The sequence below is a fragment of the Equus caballus genome, chromosome 27, assembly GCF_041296265.1.
Source record: "Equus caballus isolate H_3958 breed thoroughbred chromosome 27, TB-T2T, whole genome shotgun sequence".
In the NCBI taxonomy this organism is placed as follows: Eukaryota; Metazoa; Chordata; class Mammalia; order Perissodactyla; family Equidae; genus Equus; species Equus caballus.
The window spans coordinates 43402177-43424295 of NC_091710.1; the positions used below are offsets into that span (position 1 = coordinate 43402177).

The following is a 22119-nucleotide window of genomic DNA, read 5'->3' on the forward strand; positions in this document are numbered from 1 at the left end:
GGAGCAGAGATGAATCAGCAAGATATACAAGGCTGGGACCTTTAGAGTGGGGGCCCAATGAGGAAGCCCTGGTCGGGGTAGCTGAAAGGACTTTGAAGAACTTGGATGTCTAATATTCAGCTTAAAGTCCTTTGTGCTATTCTCAGTCTTCCCCTCCACATCCCACAGAATCCTCGGTAAAGTTCCCCCCACTCTTGAATATTTTGGAAATTATATGTGTACATGTACACAAAGATGCTCCTCAATTTGCACAATTTGAATAAGCACAAAATCCAATTACCACAGTTTAGGTAAATAATACCAGTTCCCCAACAGCCTGATTCAAATTTTAGTTACCACAGTATATGAACTAAAGTAAATCTGGCAACCTTCATTGTAGCGATTGTGGCATAAAAAGTATAAACTTCACTGCCAACTCTTCATCCACAAATCACTATGTAAATAACAAATGTACATCATAATCAGTGACCAATCACATCCCTTCTTGCAAAGTCTGTTGGTGATTGGTTGCTGCACATTTGTTACTTAGTTCATGCACAGACAGCAAAATGTAATTGTGTTGCCTCCTTGTCTCCCAGGGATAAACCCACAGAATTTAACTTTTAATGCACTACAGCTGTTGGATAATGCTTCAGGTCGCCCTCATTCTCTTGGACGCTTGAATGACGATGTGAAAATTTGCTTTCCACTACAAAACCAATTTTAGTAATCCAGCAAATAGCCAAGAAGTTATTTCACCTTTTAAAGCCTATTTTCTTAGATGAACTTCTGGACAGGCTATTGATGCTCCAGTGGGAGATCATGAAATTTCTTTAGCTGAGTTTTGGAAGAAATATGACATAAAACATGCAACTGAAAATATTCAGGCATCATGGCAGAAAGTAACAGCAGATAATATGCGTGCAGGATGACGAGAATTTTACTGCACAGTCCAAATAACTTTGCAAGATTTGAATAAGAAATAAACACAATCACAAAGGAAATAATTGATCCCAGGAATGTTGACACCAGCACCACTGGAGACACAATATGCAGCCAGAGGAACTCAGTGAAGGCGAACTTATTGACATAAATGGTGAAAATAGTTGTGATGAAGAGGAGATGTCCTAGAGGAAGTGACACCAGCAAGAACTTCGCGTTCAAAGAACTCTCAGAGATGTTTCAAGACAGTGAAAGCACAAAGGATAAAATGTTTGAAGATGAAACTTGGAAAGAATTTGACCATTTGCCTAGGTGTAGAGAAGATGCTCGCTCACTTGTATCGTTTTATATCTCAAGAAGGCGGCGGCAAAGCACTGTTCAAACCATTCTTGATATGTTTTTTACAAAGAAATAAAACTCTTTAACTCTCAATATTTCTGTTTTAAATGACGATATACTAATAAATATTAATTTTATTATTTTTTTCATTTCTCTATACATTTATAACTTATAGTAGGGGAATTTTAAAATATTTTGACAAACAGGGGGCAGCCCGGTGGTGCAGCGGTTAAGTGTGCATGTTCTGCTTTGGCGACCCGGGGTTCGCTGGTTCGGATCCCGGGTACGGACATGGCACTGCTTGGCACGCCATGCTGTGGTAGACATCCCACGTATAAAGTAGAGGAAGATGGGCATGGGTGTTAGCTCAGGGCCAGTCTTCCTTATCGAAAAGAGGAGGATTGGCAGCAGTTAGCTCAGGGCTCATCTTCCTCAAAAAAAATTTTTTTTTGACAAACATTTTTAAAGGTCGTGGAAAAATTGTAATTTTTCCCACTGATTATTAAGATAACTTTGCATGGTTTCAGCTCACATGGTCATTTCCACGGTCCCACACTGCCATACAAAGGGAGCACTGTGTATCTGTATATCTCGTGATGTGATAACTATCACCATGCCCATTACTCAGATGAGGAAATTGAGGAGTCAGAGAGTCTGAGCTACTTGTCCGAGGTCATGCAGATAGTAAATAGGAGAGCTTGGATTTGCACCTGTGCAGTCTGACTCCCAGACCTGGCCCTTTAACCGCTATACCACCCTGTTGCTTCTATCAAGCTGTGAGCACTTCAAAGACAAGAACCATATCTTTTGATCCTTATATGCGGTCATGTAGACATTACTTGGTAAATACATATTGAGCAAATGAAAAAAACAATAAAGGAAGTAAGGAGCTGTAAAAATAATTAACATTTACTGTTTGAAAATAATAAGAAAAAATTAAGACTGATCGAAAACTAAGCAGCAGCAACCCTGTAGATGCCCATCCATTATAGGTAAAATGGACATGTCCTCAATCGACTCATTTGATGTGAAGACCAGTCATTTCTGAGATGTTCGGAAACATGTAACATGGGGCAGAGGATGATGGGTTCTTGCTAAGAAACTTCTGGTGATGGTCATTACATCAGAACACACTCGACTGAGACATTGGGGAATAAAAAATGAAGGTCTCATATCCTGCTCCTTTCATACAGCAGTTCTTGGCGTGGAGACTATTCCACAATATTCTGTGAGAAAGGCAAACAGTAGCTGCTGCCCTGGCTGCTGGCCCAAGTAGCCACTAGCCGCTCCCCGTCAGTACAGCAGCTCTTACACTGAGGTGGAGTCTACGGGTGGGCTTCAAGAGTTCACGACTCCTTCAAGTATCGGCTTGATTGCCACATTTTGTGTTAATAAGTTTATAAACCTTGGGTCTTAAGGATAAGGGAAAAAAAGAGAGAAAAACATTCAACCGTGTTTGGAAATTTTCATACCAGAAGCTGGCCCTATTTTCACAGGGAGTTCTGTACCTCCTGGCACAAATTTTAAAGCCCCACAGAGCTGTCATTTGGAGGAGGAGGAGCAGAAGTAGACCTTGCTTGCGCGTTACCTGAAAACCACCTGGGATTTGTGGTTTGTGACAGTGTCAGGAAAGTTTCTACCGAAGCCTTGGGCAAAGAGTCCAAATAGTCAAATGACAGCAAAGCTCCATTTGGAAAGCCCAAACCAGAGAAAAATCAAGGAGAGTTGCAGATGTATAAAAATAGATATGGGTCAGGCGGAAATATGGAGATGAGAGCTTGTGGGCTGCAGAAGCCAGTACATTGTATTCTGTTCTGTTCTGTTCTGTTCTTCCAGCCACCACTTTTACTGAGGCAATAAAAATGAAAGAGCAAGAGAGAGACATCGTAGGGAGGGAAACCAGCTTGAGGAACAGTAGGCTCAGACTGTTGAGAGTATGGACTGTCAGCCCTAATGTATATGCATGGGAAGGAAAGTCAGCTCAGCTGGGAGAGAAGATTTGAGCAGACATGAGATGGGGGCATCCATCCTCCTGCTGGCGTCTGTGAAAGATATCACTTCCCAGAACAAAGGGATGCCCCTGGGGACTAGCACAGCATCTGCGATTAAGCCTTTGAAGAATACAGCCTCTCATTTCAACTCAAGGCCCAATCCACCAAAAGAATAAAACCTACTTCCTAAACAGGGATCTCAGATGATCTTCTTGGTGAACGAGTTCCACTCTACACTCGCAAATCTTTTAACTCATATAAAGGAAACTACTGGTTCCAGGATCTTCTTCAGGTACCATTCACTCACAGGAAGTGAGCAGGAGCCTCCATTCTAGCACATCACTTCCAGCCTTTGGAGAAATGTCGAGTCTTGGGAGAGAGGAATGAATCACTTACCTCCATAGGTCCAAGTTCCCCTTAGAATGAATGAGCCACTCTGGACCAACCTAGACCGACCAGTACGCTGGATGGAAGCAGGAACTAAAGCCATCTTTGGAATCCTTGGCTCAAAGATGTTTCCTTAAAGAAGGCTGTAATCAAAGTCTTTGAAGCTCACATGAGTCAACAGCACCACCAATTCAATTGGTGGGTATAGGGTGTGCTAAGGTTACTGCTCCACCCCACATAATGGTCAGGAGAGTAGACCCATTATGAAAAAAGCTAGGGGACTCCGATAACCACAGGAAACAAGATTTCATCATTTGAAATTTTGAAATCGTCTAGAACTGTGTGTTAACTGCACATATAGATGCTATTTCTCCTCAGTGAGGCCCTATGGATGTTTCCAAAAAACGTATGTGTAAGAGGTGGAGAATTGAGTTTAGCAGATGTTCTCTGGGAGAATGTTCTCTCCCTGTCTTTGTCTGTCTGTCTCTCTCACACACACACACACACATCACACCGTCTAGTCATACAACAGCTCCCCAACCATAGCAGGCTCCTTTTAATTTTTTACCCAGAGAACAAAGGAAGGTGAGAGAGTTTGCACCCTTTGGGGTCTGGAGTGTTGAAAAGAACAAAGAAATTTTTATCAAATGATATTGTGGGATTTCTGAGATATACAAGTAAAGGTTATAAGCACTTTACAAATTATTTTTGGTTGCTTCATGCTTCTTTGAATGCAGCACCTTGTGAAAACTGAAGCCCATGAAGCTCCTGCTTACATTTGGCTTGCAGGCATCTCCTAAAACAGTCGAAACAGTCCAAATCAAAGGCAGAGATGCCTGCGCCCCTCCCTCTTGGCATCTCTCCCTATTATTCCCGTATCTGATATCCCCAGACCTTCTAGCCCTTTCCTGTGATCCATTTAGAGGCTCTTCTTGGTTCACTGACTTCAGTAACACTTCCTACACCCCCTTCCGATTTGCACCCTTGCTCAGAGTCTGTGCACACCAGCTCTGGGTGAAATGCCCTCGCTGCATTTGGGAGGGCACTAGAGAACATCCACAGAGAAAGACTGTGGAGGAGACATTTCCCAACACATATTATCAGGATTATCTTGCCTTGTGAAAGGGGTGAGTGAGGATCACTGAGATGATAAAAAAACTTTTAGAAACAGCATGCAGAATTTTCAGTAAAGGAAACAGAGAAGGACTTTTACTCATGAGAGGGGTTTCCTTGATATTATTAAACTCTGATACACTAAACAGATAACACGGTTGAAGAAATAAAAAGTTTGCCCTGACTTTTAACGAGTTAGAACATTCTAGGAGTTATCCTCAGCAACAGAGTGGGTGAGAATCCTCGTGATTCTGAGTTAGGGCTGCACCCTGGTCCCCTTCTTACCCTGGCCCCGGGAGGCCTGTCCCTGTGTGGAGGACCTCCATTGAGTATTACACTACAAGGCACTTGAGGATGGACTACATTTATTCACATTTAAATCTCTATACCTGTCACAGTATATAGTCCATAGGAGCATTTTTTTTAAATTGAGGTAGCATTGGTTTATAACATTATATAAATTTCAGAAGTACATCGTTGTATTTCAGTTTCTGTGTAGACTACATCTCATTCACCACCCAAAGACGAATTGCCATCCATCACCACACACAGGTGCCTAATCACCCCTTTTGCCCTCCTCCCTCCCCTCTTCCCCTCTGGTAACCACCAACCTAATCTCTGTATCTATGTGTTTATTTGTTGTTGTTGTTGTTTTTATCTCCTATTTATGAGTGAGATCATATGGTATTTGACTTTCTCCTTCTGGCTTATTGCACTTAGCCTAATACTCTCAAGGTCCATCCATGTTGTTGCAAATGGCAAGATTTCATCTTTTTTTATGGCCAAGTAGTATTCCATTGTGCATCATAGGAGCATTTAATACGTGTTAGTGGAAGGAATAAATAAAAGAAATAAGTTGCTTAACCATTGGAGAAATTCCTCAAAGTTTTTATTTTATTTTTTAGTTTTGTCAGTCCATATGTGAAAGCTTTGGTCAGGCTTAAAACACTAACTCTCCAGTTTTGGGTGACAACCCTTCTGACTGAATCTCCAGGCTTTAAATTCAAAGCATGGTTTGTGGAATGCCTGGGTTTCTGTGATGAAATAAAAGGTTTTTTTCTTTATGATATTTTGGATCTCTAAATTTTCAAAGTTGTATTTTATGGTTTCTCCCTGTTTTTGTTTAAAAATAAAATGTGTGTGTGTTGGTAGGGGGATGCTCGAGAACAGTGGCAAACAAACCAACCAACCAGCCACCTGGATGAAGCTCAGTCAGTGAGTCGGCGAAGCGTGTGTCATCCTGGTGCCAAATGACGCTCAGGAAAATTGCAGCAATTTTTGATGCACTTGCCAATGTTTGTGTTATTTTTGCTTTAAAGATGTAACAGATTGCTGCAAAATAAATAATTTAAGCCTAATGTTTCAAAAGAGTCCAAGGGCTTGCGTCTTTCACTTCTGGCTCCTCTTCTGGGACTAAGCTGCCAGCAGAAGCAACCCTCATTTCTACATGACACTCCATTTGGAGGGTTGTTTTCTTGCTTTGTTTTTCAAAGTTGAATCTATTTTTTACCATTCTGCTCCAAATGTCATAGATTCTATCATTGTTCAGCGCTGAAGAGATCGCTCCTCTTATCCAGGAAAAAAGGGAACGAACTCCACAGTGTGTAGATCCGTGATCCTAGGGGAGGAGGGTTTGGAAGAGTCGAAAAGAGAGCTCTAGGGTGGGCTAAGCCGTGTCCCACGGGCATCCACAATTTCCATAGTGACTCGTATTTAGACTTCAAGCCGTGAACAATGGGTCCAATTTTGCATATGATGTCTTTAGTTTAGCTTAAAATAGCTTCAGACTTGACAAATTAACTTCACTCAAAATGGCCCATTCTCGATCAATTATCAGACTTCTTATTGGGTCATTTGCCTTTATGATACAATCTAAGAGAGAAGAAAGATCTATGATAAAAAAAAAAAAAAAAAAGAAAGCAAATCTTTATGCTGTCCTGTACTTCCTAAACGTGCATGGATGGCTTTTATAATCAGAAAGCAAAGGTAAAATATAAAAATGATCAAAACAAGAAACTGACAGCTTTGTGTTCTCGTTAATGTAGGCCGCCACTGTGAGGTCCATCAGATGATTGGGAACTATATGTGGGATCCCGTCACCAACAAGTCATTTGACATCGGTGTCAACAGAGACAGCCTGATGCCTCTCTGGTGGAATGGATCAGAGCCTCTGTGGGTCACTCTGACCAAAGCCAAAAGGAAAGTCTACATGTACTACTGGCCAGGTGAGTGTATTGACATCCAGGCCCCTCCAACCTTCCAAAGTTCAAAACACCATCGCGTCTCTGGGGACGAAGGATGTAGACGTGTTTGAAGACCAAGCCAGGGGTTGGAAAATGGGATCTCTGTTCAAGAAATGTATCTTATGGGCATGTTTTTAAAAATTTTGTTTTGAACTCTCTAACATCAGACCAGACACAATGCCATTTCCTGATTCCCTTGGTTCAGCAATATTGCTGCAGTATATCCTGATTTTTCCTGTGCAAAATTTTGGATGCACAGGAGGGATAAATTATAGGATCCTTTTTGCTTTACAAAAAAATTTGGCATACCAGCTCTATAGATTTTGAGCTCCCTTACCATATTGGAAAGAGGAATCAAAGCATTTGCAATCTTTCGGTAGTGCATTAAACGACGTTCTTTTGTATTAATATTCCTCTTGAACCTCCTAGATCAATGAGAAACGAAATTACTTTACTTACTGCAATGAGACTGTGAGAAGTCCTCAGGATACTCTCAACTTGCCCGCCGAAAATCTTTTATTAAGGATGAGAAGGTTCAGAGATAACAAACTCATCAACTTATTGTGGTCTTCCCATTGGAGAGAGTCGTTCTTTAGGAAAGTGGGCAATTTGACTTTTCCATGCACATGGCTGTAGATACTTTTTTCCTAAGTAATGGTGTGATTCTGATGATTGCATTATGGAGGAAGCTCTCTGGGGAGGCCTAGAAGAAATGAAAGGATAAATGGGAAGAAGTGGCTGAGGGGATTGCATGGGCCTGGGTTGGACGGCAGCAGCAACCTGATGGAATTGTGAAAGCACGTGGGTTGTGGGGGACGGTGGCAGGCCCGGATGGGGGGAGTGGGGAAAGAAGCATGAGTAAGCCAAGAGTGAATCACAGATGGCCCACACTGAGGGCGTGGGCCTTCTGCAGGAGCTAGGAGGGTGCTGGTTGGAGGTGGTCACATGGAAAGATGCTCAGGGCAATTAAGGCTGCTCCAGCTCTCAGAGGAACACAGAACACAGACAGATGGAGGCCAGGGGAGGCAGACACACAGCCGTGCTGTGGTAAGGGCCCAGAAAGCTGCCACAGGGTGAAGACTGGCATCCATAGGGGAGCCCATGAAGGCCAGAGCAAAGCAGCCTGCATTAATTCAAAATGGGGCAGAAGAACAAACAGACACAGGCTGGCTTTGCTGGCAGATACAGTTTCAGGGGGAATGCTTGAGTTCTTTAGAAGACACCTGGGATTCTGTACATAGCCCCTACCTCGGCGGACGTGAGAAGCCTGCAAGCAAGGAAAGTGTTTAAGAGGACTCCATCACCTTAAACGGAGACTCAACTAGTCACAGATTTGGACGTGAGATTAAGGAAACAAGTTAGTGCATCAGCCAAGCTAATTAGTCTCACTAGAGGAGCCAAGTTCTTGGTTCAGTCCAATAGGATGAGGTCTAAAGTCAAAAGATGTTGCCGCACTTTGAGGTCCTTTTCGGAAATCATTATCAACAAATACAAGGGCCTACATGCATAGGCATAGGAGAGGGAACAGACTGGGCATGCTGTCTTAATGGCCACCTGAAAATAAATCGAAGAACCACCAAGATGAATACTGCCTGGTGCCATCAGGGCCATCTTCCGTGGTATCTGGTTAATTTAACTTTCAAAGTCTCAGAATTTGAGTTCTTCGTGCTCTGAAGAGCACCTCGTCCATAATCTCTCCTGGGTTCCCCACGTGCCTCCTCCACGCATGACATGTATGATCTCCTGTTGACAGCCTCTTGGATGACCATGGGTGCCAGTGCTGATGGCGAGGCAGAGGGATGTCCTAAAGGGAGGCAGTTGCCATATCTCAGACTGCTCTCTGCAGGATTACAGAGCGTTATTCTTTATCTTATCCTGGAGAATCTGTTTCCTTAATGATAATAAATAACTTGAATTTATATCGCACTGCGAATCCAAAAAAAATCTCAAAGCTAATTTGCATCTAAAATATCTTGTTGCTCCTCCAAAACAGCTCCTTAAGGACAAGAAAGGGCCAATCACTTCCTTCGATTCACAGCCCCACAGCTAATGTGCCGTGACAGGATGCCTGAAGTTCAGTTTGTGGTGTTAAGTATCAGGAGGAAAAAAGCTAAAAAGATAGCCTTCTAGAATCTCCTCAGTGACTAAATGAAGATTAGCTAATGATCTGGCCATGTTAAAGTCTTGGTAGAAATTGGATGACAGGTCTCTTGTTTCATAGACACTGTCCAGTCCTTCTAAACTGAATACACAAATAAAGGCGCTCTGAGAGATAGTGTCCGTGCTGCCTGGCCCAGTCAGGAGTGTTCTGGCACCTTCCATTCTTACTGGTTGACAGCAGAGGGATTAGTGGTCACTGCTATCCTTTCTCTCTCCACCTTGGTCCCCTCCAGCCACAGCTAATAGCTCACCGCGTGTTCATTTGTCTCTGCAAGATTAAGTGAAGTGCAGTGGCATTTCTTCTAAACATGACTTGATTTTATTTTTCTTCTCAAATCCTCCTCTTCCTTCTCCGCTCCCCACAGGACATTGTACAGATCTCTTGATGCGGTCTGGAAAATCTTCATTGCTCCAGTGAGCTGTGTTATGACACTTTGAGTGTCGCCATTAAGTCAGCATTTAGAAGTGCAATTTAGAAATGGCAGTAGTTCAAGTCTTTCTGTCAGGTAGATAAAGCAGCAGACTGAAAAATTGATCAGTGGCGAAGAGTCCAAAATAACCCCCCTCAAGTCTTGAGAAATTTAATATGGTGTACAGACCCTTTATTACCCCACCCAGTGGTGCCATTGAGCTATGCAGGCAGAAATGTGCCTCAGGAAATGATCCCAGGGCCTAAATCAAATATTTTCTTTGGGGAGGCCCAAAGAAATGAGCCAGGAACTGCATAACTAGGACCTGGTAGTGTTCTGCAAAGGGTAAGAGTTGAGTGTACGTCACTTAGTAATTTTATTCCCCTACCCCATCCCTGTGGTTTGAGGTCAAGGGAATTTTATTGAGGAGGAAAAAGAAGAGACTCCAACATTCCTTCATATTGAGAGCAACCCAAAGCAAAGAAGGATGGATGCCTTGAGGAAGGAGGAAGAATCAGGGAATATGGGAGGGTAGGTGAGGTGTCGTATAGAAATAGAGTTTGAGCTCCTTGGACAAGTGCCACCTTATACAGTGGCAGTGGTTCTTAAGTTTATTCTTACAGCTATCATGAAATACAAAAAACGAACAAAAAATAGCAAACTTTTAGGAGTCGGTGGTTAAAACTTTTTTGGAGTGAGCATTTGAAGACTCTAACTTCTCCGTCTTTCATCACGCATCTTTCAGTGCTCATTCCCTACAGCCAAGTGGTCAGGAGGACTTGGGGGCAACCAATCGTGTGGCCCTTGGATGGTGTTGGGCGTGGGTCTGGCCTCTTCTATTGGCCTCTTCCTATCCTGTGCAGGTGTTCAGACAAATAAGACTCCTTCTAGGTGGGAAAAGACACATTGCCACCTGGCTTCCCTCCCCAACTTTCCAGAGATGGGCTGGATGGGGAGTTAATGAGCAGGTGTCTGACTAAACTCTTATCAAGTTTTGGTTGTTACGTTCAAGGTGATTTCATCCGGATGAGTAAGGAAGCAGGTACTGGCTATTGATCAAGAATTGTGGATTATTCACAGCATCTTCCTCTTTCCTGTCGTGGTGGGTCCCTGACAACTTCAGCTGGGCTGAACTCAGATGCGTACCCTTAGGCCCAGGGAAAATGAAAAGCCCAGCACCAATCGTGCAAATGTGTGAATTAACACGGCCAAGTTCTTTGAGTCTATGTATGTGACTCCAAACATCTGGATAAAAGCTGGAATTTTTTTTCAGACAGATATTTGACATTACAAATACAAGGGATCCAGATTTTTGCTAAATGTCCCAAGAATTTAGCTTTAGACTTTAAGATGTACATACTTTAGAACCAGAAGAGGTCTTAGTCAGTGTGTGGTTTGCTGGTTCCCACACTTGTAAATGAAGACCTCTTTAGGAAACTGATCAAAACTGTGGATTCCCTTTCCAGAAAAACACATCTGTACATAACACACTCACAATTTCGTGCTATGTGATACAAGAGACTGCAGTGATGAGGATTGCCAAGTGGTCTTGACATGCAGCACACGTATATCTATAATATCTATTTGATTTGATTTGATTTTTTTAATGTGATGGAAACGTATTAAAAACTCACCAAAGTATCAAATGAAACTCAAGCTCCTGTAATTAATGTCGTCTGGCAAGAGCAGGCTTCGGTCAAAATTCTGTAAGACTCTTTGGGTTGGATTCACCCTGAGTCATTTCCTTTCTTTGTCGGCAACTTTGGTGAGGTCTGCATCACTGACTTTGTATGTCTGTGTCAGCAAGAAAAAGATGCCAATTTGCATTTCAAGTTTGAGGTTGTCTCAACGAAGAGATCTTCACATGCATTCTGCAGGGTTTCTAGGTGTCAACCACTTCTGCTGCAGAGAAGTCGAGCAGGTGTTGGCTCTGCGGACTGCTGCCTGCCGAAGCAATTCCTCCAGCGTTTGAAGGTTTTCTTAGCTGTCCAACCACATGCAGTCTCCTTTTGCAGATGGTATTTTGGCCAAAAGAGCTCATAGTTTCTCAGTAGCATCCACTATGGTAATTAGAAAGCCTTAAAGAGAAATCCAGAGACGAACTTCCATTCTTCACAAATCACGGCAAAGGTCTTTCTTCATAAAATGTCTTTAAAAAGGTGTGACTCAACTCCCTGGAACAGGCTCTCGGGAGACAACTAAGAGCAAAGCCAGACACAGGCCCTCCTTGCCCCACCCCCACTTCCTGGAGAATTTACCATTCAGGCAAAGGGACAGATGAGAGTCTACTACTTGCCTAAATAAATGTAAAAATACACTTGCTAAAAGCATAATAATGAAAAGTATATTGCATTATCACATCTTCTAATAAGAGATCTGGTTTCATCTGAAAGGGTGACATGAATTAACACCTGAGAGGAGGGGTAGGGTCGGGGGAAGGGAGCAGGGAGTTGGTGAGAAGGAGCACCCAGACTGAGGGAACAGCATGCGTCAAGGTCCTGGAAGGGATGGGAGAAGCACAGAAGGTTCAAGAAACTGAAAGAGGGGAGGATAGACGTGGAGTGGATGAGGTGGAGAGACGCTGAGGCCAGGCCAGGCTCCATGGACCAAGCTGAAGAATTTATTCTCATCCTGAGAGGAATAAGAGTCATCGGAAGGTTTTAAGGAGGAAGGTAACACTATTGTATTTGCGTTTTGACAACACTGCTCTGCTGCTACATGGAGAAGAGGAATGTAAACATCCAAAGTGCGTGAACGGGGGTAACCAGCCAGTCTGGAAGTTGTTGCACAGACCAAGGAAAGAGGTGAGAATAGCGTGGACTAGCATAACAGAAATGGTGAGAAGTGGATGGATTGGCGGCATATTTAGGAGTTAAAATTGCCGGGACATGGTGGTGGACTGGATCTGGGATTAAGGGATGGAGCAGTGACAGGCATGACAGTTGGTCTCTGGCTTACAGAACTGTACGGATGGTGAGTCTTTGCTTAAAAGGGAGAAACTGAAAGAGGAGCAGTTTGGAGGCAGCGGAACATGGACTCTGAGCTGACTCTGAGACATGTCCAGTGGACGGGTCTGGAGCTCAGAGAAGGGAGCTGGAGACACAAAGATGTGGTTCATGGCAGTGTCAGGGGCCAATGAAGCTGTGGGTGTGAAGTTCACCCAGGGAGAGAGCAGACATGAAGACAGAAGAGGTCCCAGACACAGCCTTGAGGAAATGAATTTTTAATGATCTGGTAGAGGCGAGTGACCCTGCGAAGGAAACAAAGGAGTGGATTGAGAAGCGGGAGAAAGGCAGAAGAGTTGGGAAGAACATAGTAAGGGGAAGTGATATCATGGAAAGGATCATGTTCTAAGGCTCAGATGACTTGATCTCATCTGAGAGGGCAGGGACAAATCTTGCTGAGAGAGCGACACCAGTTGAAATCTGTTGGCACACACTTGTTACAGAGACCGAAGGAATAAAATGGCTTCAAGAGGGGAGTGGCCGTCATGGGTGCTCACTGTTGAGGGACATTATGGGAACTGCAAAGAGAGCATCTAGATAAATTATCTGGGACATCACTGGCAAGCTCTGAACTTTGTAGTCGTTTAATTTCCTTCTCATTTTCCAATATAGATCAATATTATTATTAATAATAACCCCATAGTATCCTTTAATTTCTATTTATTGCAAGAGAGTCTTGACTTTAACAGTGACAATGATAATCATACCTCATTTAATATTGGTTTCGAAGAAAACAAAATATACAAATAATGAAATTTGCCACGATTTTTTCCACAAAGACAATTTTCAATTAAACAGGAAAAATATTATGAAAAAAACCAAACCAACCCCTTTTGTGGTTCTGGTTAGTGAATCCTCTGAGTCCCATTAGGAGTTTGTATGTTCTAGTGACAAACGCGACACGCTTCCTTGGGGACAGAGGCAGACAAGAAGTCGGCAGTCACCGTCCACTACAGATGACACTGTGATGATGACAGACACAGGGTATTGGTGAGCATGTAGGACGGATTCCTAGCAGCATTTGAGGCAGAGGAAAGGATCGTGTTCTAAGGTTCGAAGACGGAGCAAGCACGGACATGTCGCATTTGTGGGACTGCAAAGAGGAAAGAAGGCTGCAGCTGACTGAGTAAGGCAGGAAGGAAGAGACGTCAACCAGCAACGGCCAGGTCTTTAAGTACCTTATACACCATGTCAAGGGATGTGAGTTCGGGGGACAGGGTATAAAGTAATGTCAACTGCAGTAACAGATAAGCCCCAAGGTCCCAGTGGCTTAACCCAAAAGTTTATTTTTTGCCCACAGAAAGTCCAGAATGGGTGTTCCTGATCAGCAGGTGACTCTCCAAATAATGATACAGACACTGCTAGGGAGTGACATGTATCCCCCAGAATTTTGCATCTTGGAACCCTAACTCCAATGTGACAGTATTTGGAGGTGGGGCTTTTGCGACGTAATTAGGTTTAGATGAGGTCGTGAGGATGGGGGCTCCATGACGGGACTAGTGCCTTTATAAGAAGAGACCAGAGCCCGTGGTCTCTCAGCCATGGTGAGAAGGCGCCATCTGCAATCCAGGAGGAGGATCCCCACCAGATGCTGAATCTGCCAGCACCATGATCTTGGACTTCCCAGCTTCCGGAACTGTGAGAAGTAAATGTTTGTTGTTTAAGCCACCCAGTCTGTGGTGTTTTCTTATAGCAGCCCAAATGGACTAAGATGAAGGGAAGGAGGGAAGGTGAAAAACAAGATAAGGAGGAAAGGAAGTGTGAGGGACAGAGAAAGCCCCAACATTGGTTCGGGCGAGAGAGTAGGCAGACACCAGAAGCAAGGCTCTGGGTTGCTGCCAATCAGAAGTGGATTTCCAGGGCTCCTGGGCCTGCCATCGGTAGGACTTGTGAGGGGCTGCCCATTGATCCCAGAGTGCTTACCCTCCTCCTAGGTGCTCCGGGCTCACTGCCATTCGCACCTGCTCTGGCCTCCTAAGGGGCCCACAGCCTCAAAGTCTTCTCTGACTCACCCTTTGTAGACCTGTCTTCCATTCTCTCAGAGTCCCCTTCCCCAGCTGATCCTATCAAGAGATTTCAACTGAGGCTAATGATGTGGTACCTGGGGACAGACAACGTGTCATTCTAACTGGCCCCAACATCCCACTAATTTAAATGAACGACTAATATAGGATTTGTAGCCTTTGGCATAGGACTCAACGCAGAAGAAATTTTTGTTTCGCAAGGTCAGTGGGCTGATTTTGGCATCCTGCCTGCTGGAGAGCTTATCTGGGGTCAAGGTTAATTCCCACCGAGAGCTCCATGTGGCCCAGAGCAGCTGCAGGTGTGGAAGGCTCAGGAGCTCTGCAGGCCCACTGCCTCCACGTTCTTTCTTCATTAGTGCAGGTCCCAGACTCTGACCTCAGGATCCTGGGCAGGCTTGGCTGCTACAGGGAGGACCCCTCTTCCTGCAGGGGTCTCGCCAGAGGACTCCAGGGAAAGGCTGTTGCCCATCCCTCCTGTTCAAGGCCATGTCTGAGTCCAGGGTTCTTCCCTGTGGTCACCAGGCTGCAAATCAGAATTCTATATGAAGCAGGATGCCCACCCTTCGAGCTCCCAGGAGTGGCCTCTAATGATGCTCTTTCCTCCCTACTGGCTCCTCCATTCTTGCCCTTTAAGAGGCAAACTTACTTTTCATTCTCTGTCCCTGTTTCTTCCTCCTTAGGAGTGATTCTCCACCCTGGACACAGAGAAGAATCACCTGAGGCTATCATAAATTACCAGTGCCCAGACCGTACCCTCAGAGTTCCCAACTTAATTGGTTTGGGGTCAGGGCCCCTGCAGCAGTGTTCTTAAAAGTTCCCTGTTGAGCCAGCCCTGATGGCCTAGTGGTTAAAGTTCAGCCTTCTGTGCTTTGGTGGCCAAGGTTCATTTCTCGGGCGCAGAACCACACCAGTCATCTGTCAGTAGCCATGCTGTGGCAGCTCACACAGAAGAATGAGAAGGACTTACGACTGGAATATATAACCATATACTGGGGCTTTAGGGAGGGAAAAAAAAAGAGAGAGAGAGGAAGATTGGCAACAGATGTTAGCTCAGGGTGAATCTTTCCCAGTAAAAAAACAAAAAAAGTTCCCCCAGGCCTGGTCCTGTGGCCTAGTGGTTAAGTTCAGCCCTCTCCGCGTAGGCGGCCTGGGTTCGCACACAGGTTCAGATCCTGGGTGCAGACCTACTACACTCATCAGCCATGCTATGGCGGCGACCCACATATAAATTGGAGGACGATTGGCACAGATGTTTGCTCCAGACAAATCTTCCTCAGCCAAAATAAAAAAAAAAAATCTCATTGATTCAAATGTATGGCAAGGCTGAGAACCATGGCTAAAGACGTTGCAGCTTGTCTGGCACGTTCCACCTGATGTGCCCGTCTCTGACTCCTCTCCCTGTCCCAGGGCAGGATCTCCTCCAGCCCAACACTCCTTTCTCTGCTGGCTCAACTGTCCTGGGAATCCTCTTTCCCTCACTCTCTCTCCCCCGCCCCAGTCATGGTTAGAAAATCCCCCAGCGTCACTCTGTGTTGGCGCTGGCGTATTTGAATCCAAGACATTGTAGCCATCTCTGACCCATCAGAGAGAAGATAAGAAATGGGTAGTTTGAGCATCTAACTAAAGTGAGCCCAGCACCTCACATACATAATCCTACATAATTCCCAGAATGGTCTGAAGAAATTACTATTATCCCCACTTTTCAAATGAGGAAATGGAAGTTCAGAGAACAGGCAGCCAGGAAATAAGGGAGCTGGGCTGCTACCCTTGGCTTTCTGACTCCAGGGCCTGCATGAGGTCTCCTGCACGCACCACCTGGGAAGGGCGCCCGCCACCTTCCCAGGTTTGCCTGCCCAACTCTCCAGAGCCCAGGAGTGACGGATTCAGAGGGAAGGGTCCAGATAAGGTGAAGAAAGGGGCCCAAAGTTGGCCCTTCCTGTGTTGGATCAGTCCTCAGCAAAGGATGCTGGAGTTTGAGCTTTCGTGGCTGAGGGCAGTCTGAATCCATGCTCCAAGGCCTGCGCCACAGTCTTCATTGGGGCCAAACACCTCCTGGTGGTCCTGGGCAGGTGGGCTCAGCCGCCTCCGCTGTGCATTTCCCAACTGGGTCGGTGGGCTGCCGGCTGCCTGATCCAGCATTTGTCACAGGGATTGCACAGTGTCGGGACAGAAAGGGACACTTTCCCCCTGAGAGCCGTTTGTGTGCAGAGAGCTCTGTCCCCTCCTGCTCTCCGTGCTGTGTTTCCAGCACTTTGCTGGAGCGCTTGAGAACCTCAGGGAAATTTAAAGAAAAGAGCCGGAATGTAGCTTCTAGACCAATTCAGCCACCTCCCTGCTGAGATCTGGGGACAGTCACCTGACCTGTCTGTGCTCCAGTTTCACGTTCTGTCCAACAAGAATGACGCTCAGGCTTGTTGGGCATGTGAAATGAGCTGAGCTATGTAGAGTATCTGGCCAGAGAATAAGTTGACTAGCTGTAATCGTCCCCCCTCTCCCCCAGATTCTAACACAGGAGCTTCAACCTGTGCCCATGCAGTCTAGTGGGTCATACAGGGGCAGTGCTCGGGCCCAGTCACTCAGAGCCCAGGAGAAAGCTGCAAGGTTAAGAATTTAAATACATACTTGCAGCAAACACCGCGGAGTGAAACACAAGCCCTGTTTAGAATCACCAAGAGGATTCTGGGACTGGCCCTCAGGACCGGTAAGGGACAGGAAGGAGGGGTTCTCAGGAAAAGGGTGGACACAGGGAGATGGCTACAGGCTCATCAGACAAGGGAGGGAGGACACGGCCCGGCTTTTTGATGTCTCAGGGCGGGAGCAAAGAAACTATGGATGGAGTGAACCATACACATGTCATCTCACAGAGGTGGAGCTTAACGCCAGGCAGTGCGGCCCCTGGACTGGCCCGCAGGCTGTTTGCCCAAGGACGGTAGCAAAGTGTCTTTGTAGGGCCCACATGCACAGCGCTCACTCCTGGTCCCAGCTGGTCCTAGGAGTGGCTCAGAACCACCTCAGCGGTTGGGGAGACCAAGGTCCCACAAGACACACTGTAGGGGAAAAGGGCTGTTTGTAAGGCTTGGAGCTTCTAGACTCGAATTTGAGGGGTTGGGAGATGCGGAGCCCTGGCTAGGCCCTTGTTTCGCAAGGTCAATGGGCTGATTTTGGCATCCTGCCTGCTGGAGAGCTTGTCTGGGGTCAAGGTTAATTCCCACCGAGAGCTCCATGTGGCCCATAGAACTCCATATAGAGTTCTAGCAAAATGACTGGCAGGGCTGAGCTCTGTAGTCAAGGCTCCTTGGCATCTTGTATCCTGAGCAGGTCCAGTCTGAGGGGATCCAAACACAGGAAACCCCCAGCTTGCAGATGTCTTCCATCTCCAAGTCAAGATGGAAGTCAAGATGGCTTCCACCGGGGCAGCATGGTGTCGCTGTAATCCTGTAATGATTCACGAGATTCAGATGATCTTGAAGCATGTGCCTCAGACTGGAAGATGACAGCTTACACAAAGGGGCAGCCAGGGCCATCATCCAGTATCAGGCATTCGGTCCTGCCCTGCTCCCACTTGGGAGGAGTGCAGTCCCTGACCCTGGGCCAGAAACTTGTCCCCATCTGAAGCTAACTAGCAGATGCCAAGATGAAAAACCCACCTTTGGCCTCTTTCTGCCTCCCTGTAGTTTCACCACCGCCTTCGTAAAGTGGAGGCCCAGCTGGGTTAGGCACACGTTCCTTCTCACCTTGCTTTCCTATTACTCACTTTCTACGCCCAGTGAGTCATCTTCAGTCGTGTTTTAGGAACCCGCTCCAATGATGAGTTGCTTCTCATCTCCTTTGTCTTCCAGGCTTGCTTGCAGCCCCTGCACACAAGGCCAGGCTGCAGCCCGTGCTCGGGCCAGCCCACTGCCCTCTCCTTACATCAGAAGAGAGCCAACATCAGAGGTCTCCCGGCCCCGGGGTCCACGCCGACCCTGGGGAAAGGGGCTCTGAGATCAAAGCCCACACTTTCCCCAAGGACTTGTTCCCACAAGCTCCTATGCTTCAGATGTGTTTTCCTGGAAAAGGTTACTTGTTTCTAAGAGAGTTAATTGGCTTAGCCGTTTTAATAAGCTCTCTTGAGACATGCATCCCACAGTTGTACACCTGCCTCGTATCACATAAAAGGCGGCTCATGGGGCTTATTGTTACAAGATGCGTCAAAGTTGGCAAGCGGGGCTGCACTTGGAAGGCGAAACCTGTGCTCTGGGAAGTTTAGAGAAACGTGATTTTTATGGGCTCAACTTGGTGGTCCTTGGAGAGAGTTGCCAGGAAGCAAGGGCCTTTTAGGAAAGCAGTGTGCGTGGTGAAAAGTCCCAGGGCCATGAATGCTGATCGCTGCGTGACAGGGAGAACTTGAGACATTCACTTCTCCTGTCTGAGGACTTCGTCTTCTTAGCTGTAAAAGAAAAGGGTTTGATGTAGGGCTGCCATGAAGGGCTGTGAATCGCAAGGATGCCCTATCCATGGGGGCATCGTTCACATTGTAGATGTGAATATTTATTTTGACAATTTTGTTGGCCCGTGGCAGTCAAGTGTTATCGTGACAAAATAGGTACAGGCATACCTTGCTTATTGCACTTCGAAGATATTGAGGGTTTTACAAATCGAAGGCAAGACCCTCTAACAGCAAAAGGATTCTGACTCACTGAAGGCTCAGATGATGGTTAGCATTTTTTAGCAATAAAGTATTTTTTAAATAGGGTATGCAGATTGTTTTTTCTAGACAGAATGCTATTTCACACTTGATAGACTACAGTATAGTGTAAATATAACTTTTATATGCACTGGGAAACCAAAACTTTCATGTGACTTGCTTTATTGTGGTGGTCTGGAACTAAACACTCAGTATCTCCAAGGTGTGCCTGTATATTAAAATGATTTTTTGATAGATGGAAGTTAAGTGTTTTGAAGAAGAAATGCCTTTAAAAAAATATGGATTTTTTTGTGCACAAGGTGCCTGGGCTTGGTGACAGCCTCTGTGGATGTCCCGTTAAGTTCCCTCTCACTCTGTGCTTCTACTCAGGATCTAGTTATTAGAAGAGGCTATTCACCCAGCCTGGTGAGAATATCCAGCAGCAAGGTGGACTCTAGACAGAGATAAGACAACGTCCTAAAAAAAATGAACCCTAATGAAGAGCAATTCCCTCAAATTTCCATGGGAATGATGAGGAAACAAGATAGAGTAAAGCCAAACTGTGCCCTCCAAGTGTTTGTGAAACCAAAATCTTACTCCGAAGTTCCCGCTTGGTCTCTGAAACTTGGAAACGAGATCCCAGCATTGCCTTTGTTTCCCTACAGATCCTGTGCGGAGATTCAGAAACCTCTGCTTTCTCCAGCCACAGGGCAGGGGTCGGGGGTGGGGAGATGGGTGACCTGCAGTGACCTCAGTGGACCAGAGTCCGTGCTCCCTATGAAGCCATGAACATGGCCTGCAGGCAGCAGCCCAAGAGATTGAGCAACACGCCCACAGTCACAGATTGAGCCTGTGGTGGATCCAGAAAGGGGCCCGCAGACTCCAGATCAGAGAACTACCTCGTGGGATCCACACAACACACCCCCCTCCAGTCTGCTGATTTTCCATCAGATAAAGACTAAAGAAAACAAAACAAGGCACCCACACTAATTCACCTAGGAATAATTAGCCTTGCTCTTTCTGAAACTATCAGTTTCTCTAATTATGTTCCATGGCGTTGTGGTTGTCATTTCTTGCTGGCTGTTTCCTTCACCAGTCATTTATGCATTCTGGGTTTTAAGATTAGAGGTAAGGTGAATGTTTTTGCCTTTGAGATTTCACCAAGGAGAGACCTTTCTGGACAGAGAGAGCAGAAGGATGCACTTGCCGCAGGTTCTGTCCAGTTGGGTGCTAGTCTAATCCCTTCTCAGGGCTGCACAGAAGTTTGTAGCTTCTGTCCAAACTAACCGTGTCTGCAGGACTCTCATTCAAGGCATCTCTGATGGGTTGAGATGCGATCTTCTCATCCCATCATCTGGCTCTCTGATTATCTAAAGAGACAGTAAATGATAGTACCCCATTTGCTCTGCTGTGAAGGTTTTTCCTCTCTGCTTTGCTTACAGAGCTCAGCGCTGGGACAGCCCTGAGGACAATAAATTATATAACTATCAGCCATATCTTAGCTCCAACTCCATACACTGCCTCATGCCCGGCTGTGTTCTGCACATCACGGTTCTCTTAGAGTAGAGTTCTACTGTCTTGTTTTCTAGTTCAGGGGTCTTCAAACTGGGTTCCCAAGGGTTTCTAAGAGCAGGATTAATTTTTTTGTTTAAAGATTGGCACCTGAGCTAACGTCTGTTGCCAATCTTCTGTTTTTTTTCTTCTTCTCCCCAAAACCTCTGGTACATAGTTGTAAATTCTAGTTGTGAGTGCCTCTGGTTGTGCTATGTGGGATGCTACCTCAGCATGGCCTGATGAGTGGTGCCATGTCCGCGCCCAGGATCCGAACCTGCAAAACCCTGGCCCACCGAAGTGGAGCGCGTGATCTTAACCACTTGGCCACGGGGCCAGCTCCCAAGATTAATTTTAAGGGAATCAACTTTAAGATCTCAACTTTCATATATATTGCAAAAATTGTCCTCACTAAAAACACAACCTTATCCTACTTTACGTAAGCAAGGAATACCCCTCAGCCATCAAGAACCTTACTAAGTGCCTTGCCCCAATATGTAAAATACACCAAAATACCAGTGTAGGTGTTGAGAAAGTGAATGTGCCTAGTGACAAAATGACAAAACTTTGTAAAAAATCAAGTAGTTTCCAATGCTGGCTTTTAAATTATTTAAGAAAAACTTAATTGAGTTGTCAGCTGAAACATTAGTTAAAAATTTATGATGATAGATCACTTTGTGAATGTTGGCACTCAAACAAGCAGTTCAAAGAATTAAATGACATTGGTACAACAAGCTACTTCTATTTCCATCTACTTATTTATGTGAACAACTTTCTTAGCACTTAGATGTAACAAATAAGAATAGAGTGGATTCTGAACTTGCCTCATTCTAGAGATTAGTCCTATTCATCTATGGATATATGAACTGATTTTTTAAAGTACTCCTATTCCTTTTATTATGAGATACATTTCCAATAAAATGTAACTATGTATGTTTAAAAATTATTTATTGAACTTTGGGGTTCCGCTTGGTACAATGGCAGGCTAAGTTGTTTTGAAATAACTCTTCTCTTCAGCACCAACTAGAAAAGCTGCTGGACAGTGTGTATGTGTGCACGTGTGTGAAGGATCAGACACACACCAAGACCTAGAGAAAGAAGTGTGTCTGGCAACTGAATCCCCTTCATCCAAATACTCATCTCAAAAGCAGTAGTTGAGAGGCTAAGAAACTGAACTGAGCTTTTGACAAAAATCACAGGATGGGGGAAATGACAAAAATTGGAGTTCATGACCCACCAAGGGGAAGAGATCCAGTAAACATCCCAGATCTTCATTTGGGACAATAAAGGCTAACACCCTAGGAATTAG

General features: G+C 45.2%; 1 protein-coding gene across 1 annotated transcript in view; it reads left to right on the top strand.

Moving 5' to 3' along the window:
* The window catches only part of ENPP6 (ectonucleotide pyrophosphatase/phosphodiesterase 6), a 103782-nt gene that overhangs the window by 37277 nt on the left and 44386 nt on the right, over positions 1 to 22119 (top strand). Inside the window, exon 2 of the mRNA XM_005606401.4 lies at positions 6797 to 6976. Within this exon, the coding sequence (XP_005606458.1) occupies positions 6797 to 6976 (180 nt within the window). The remainder of the gene's footprint in view (positions 1 to 6796; positions 6977 to 22119) is intronic.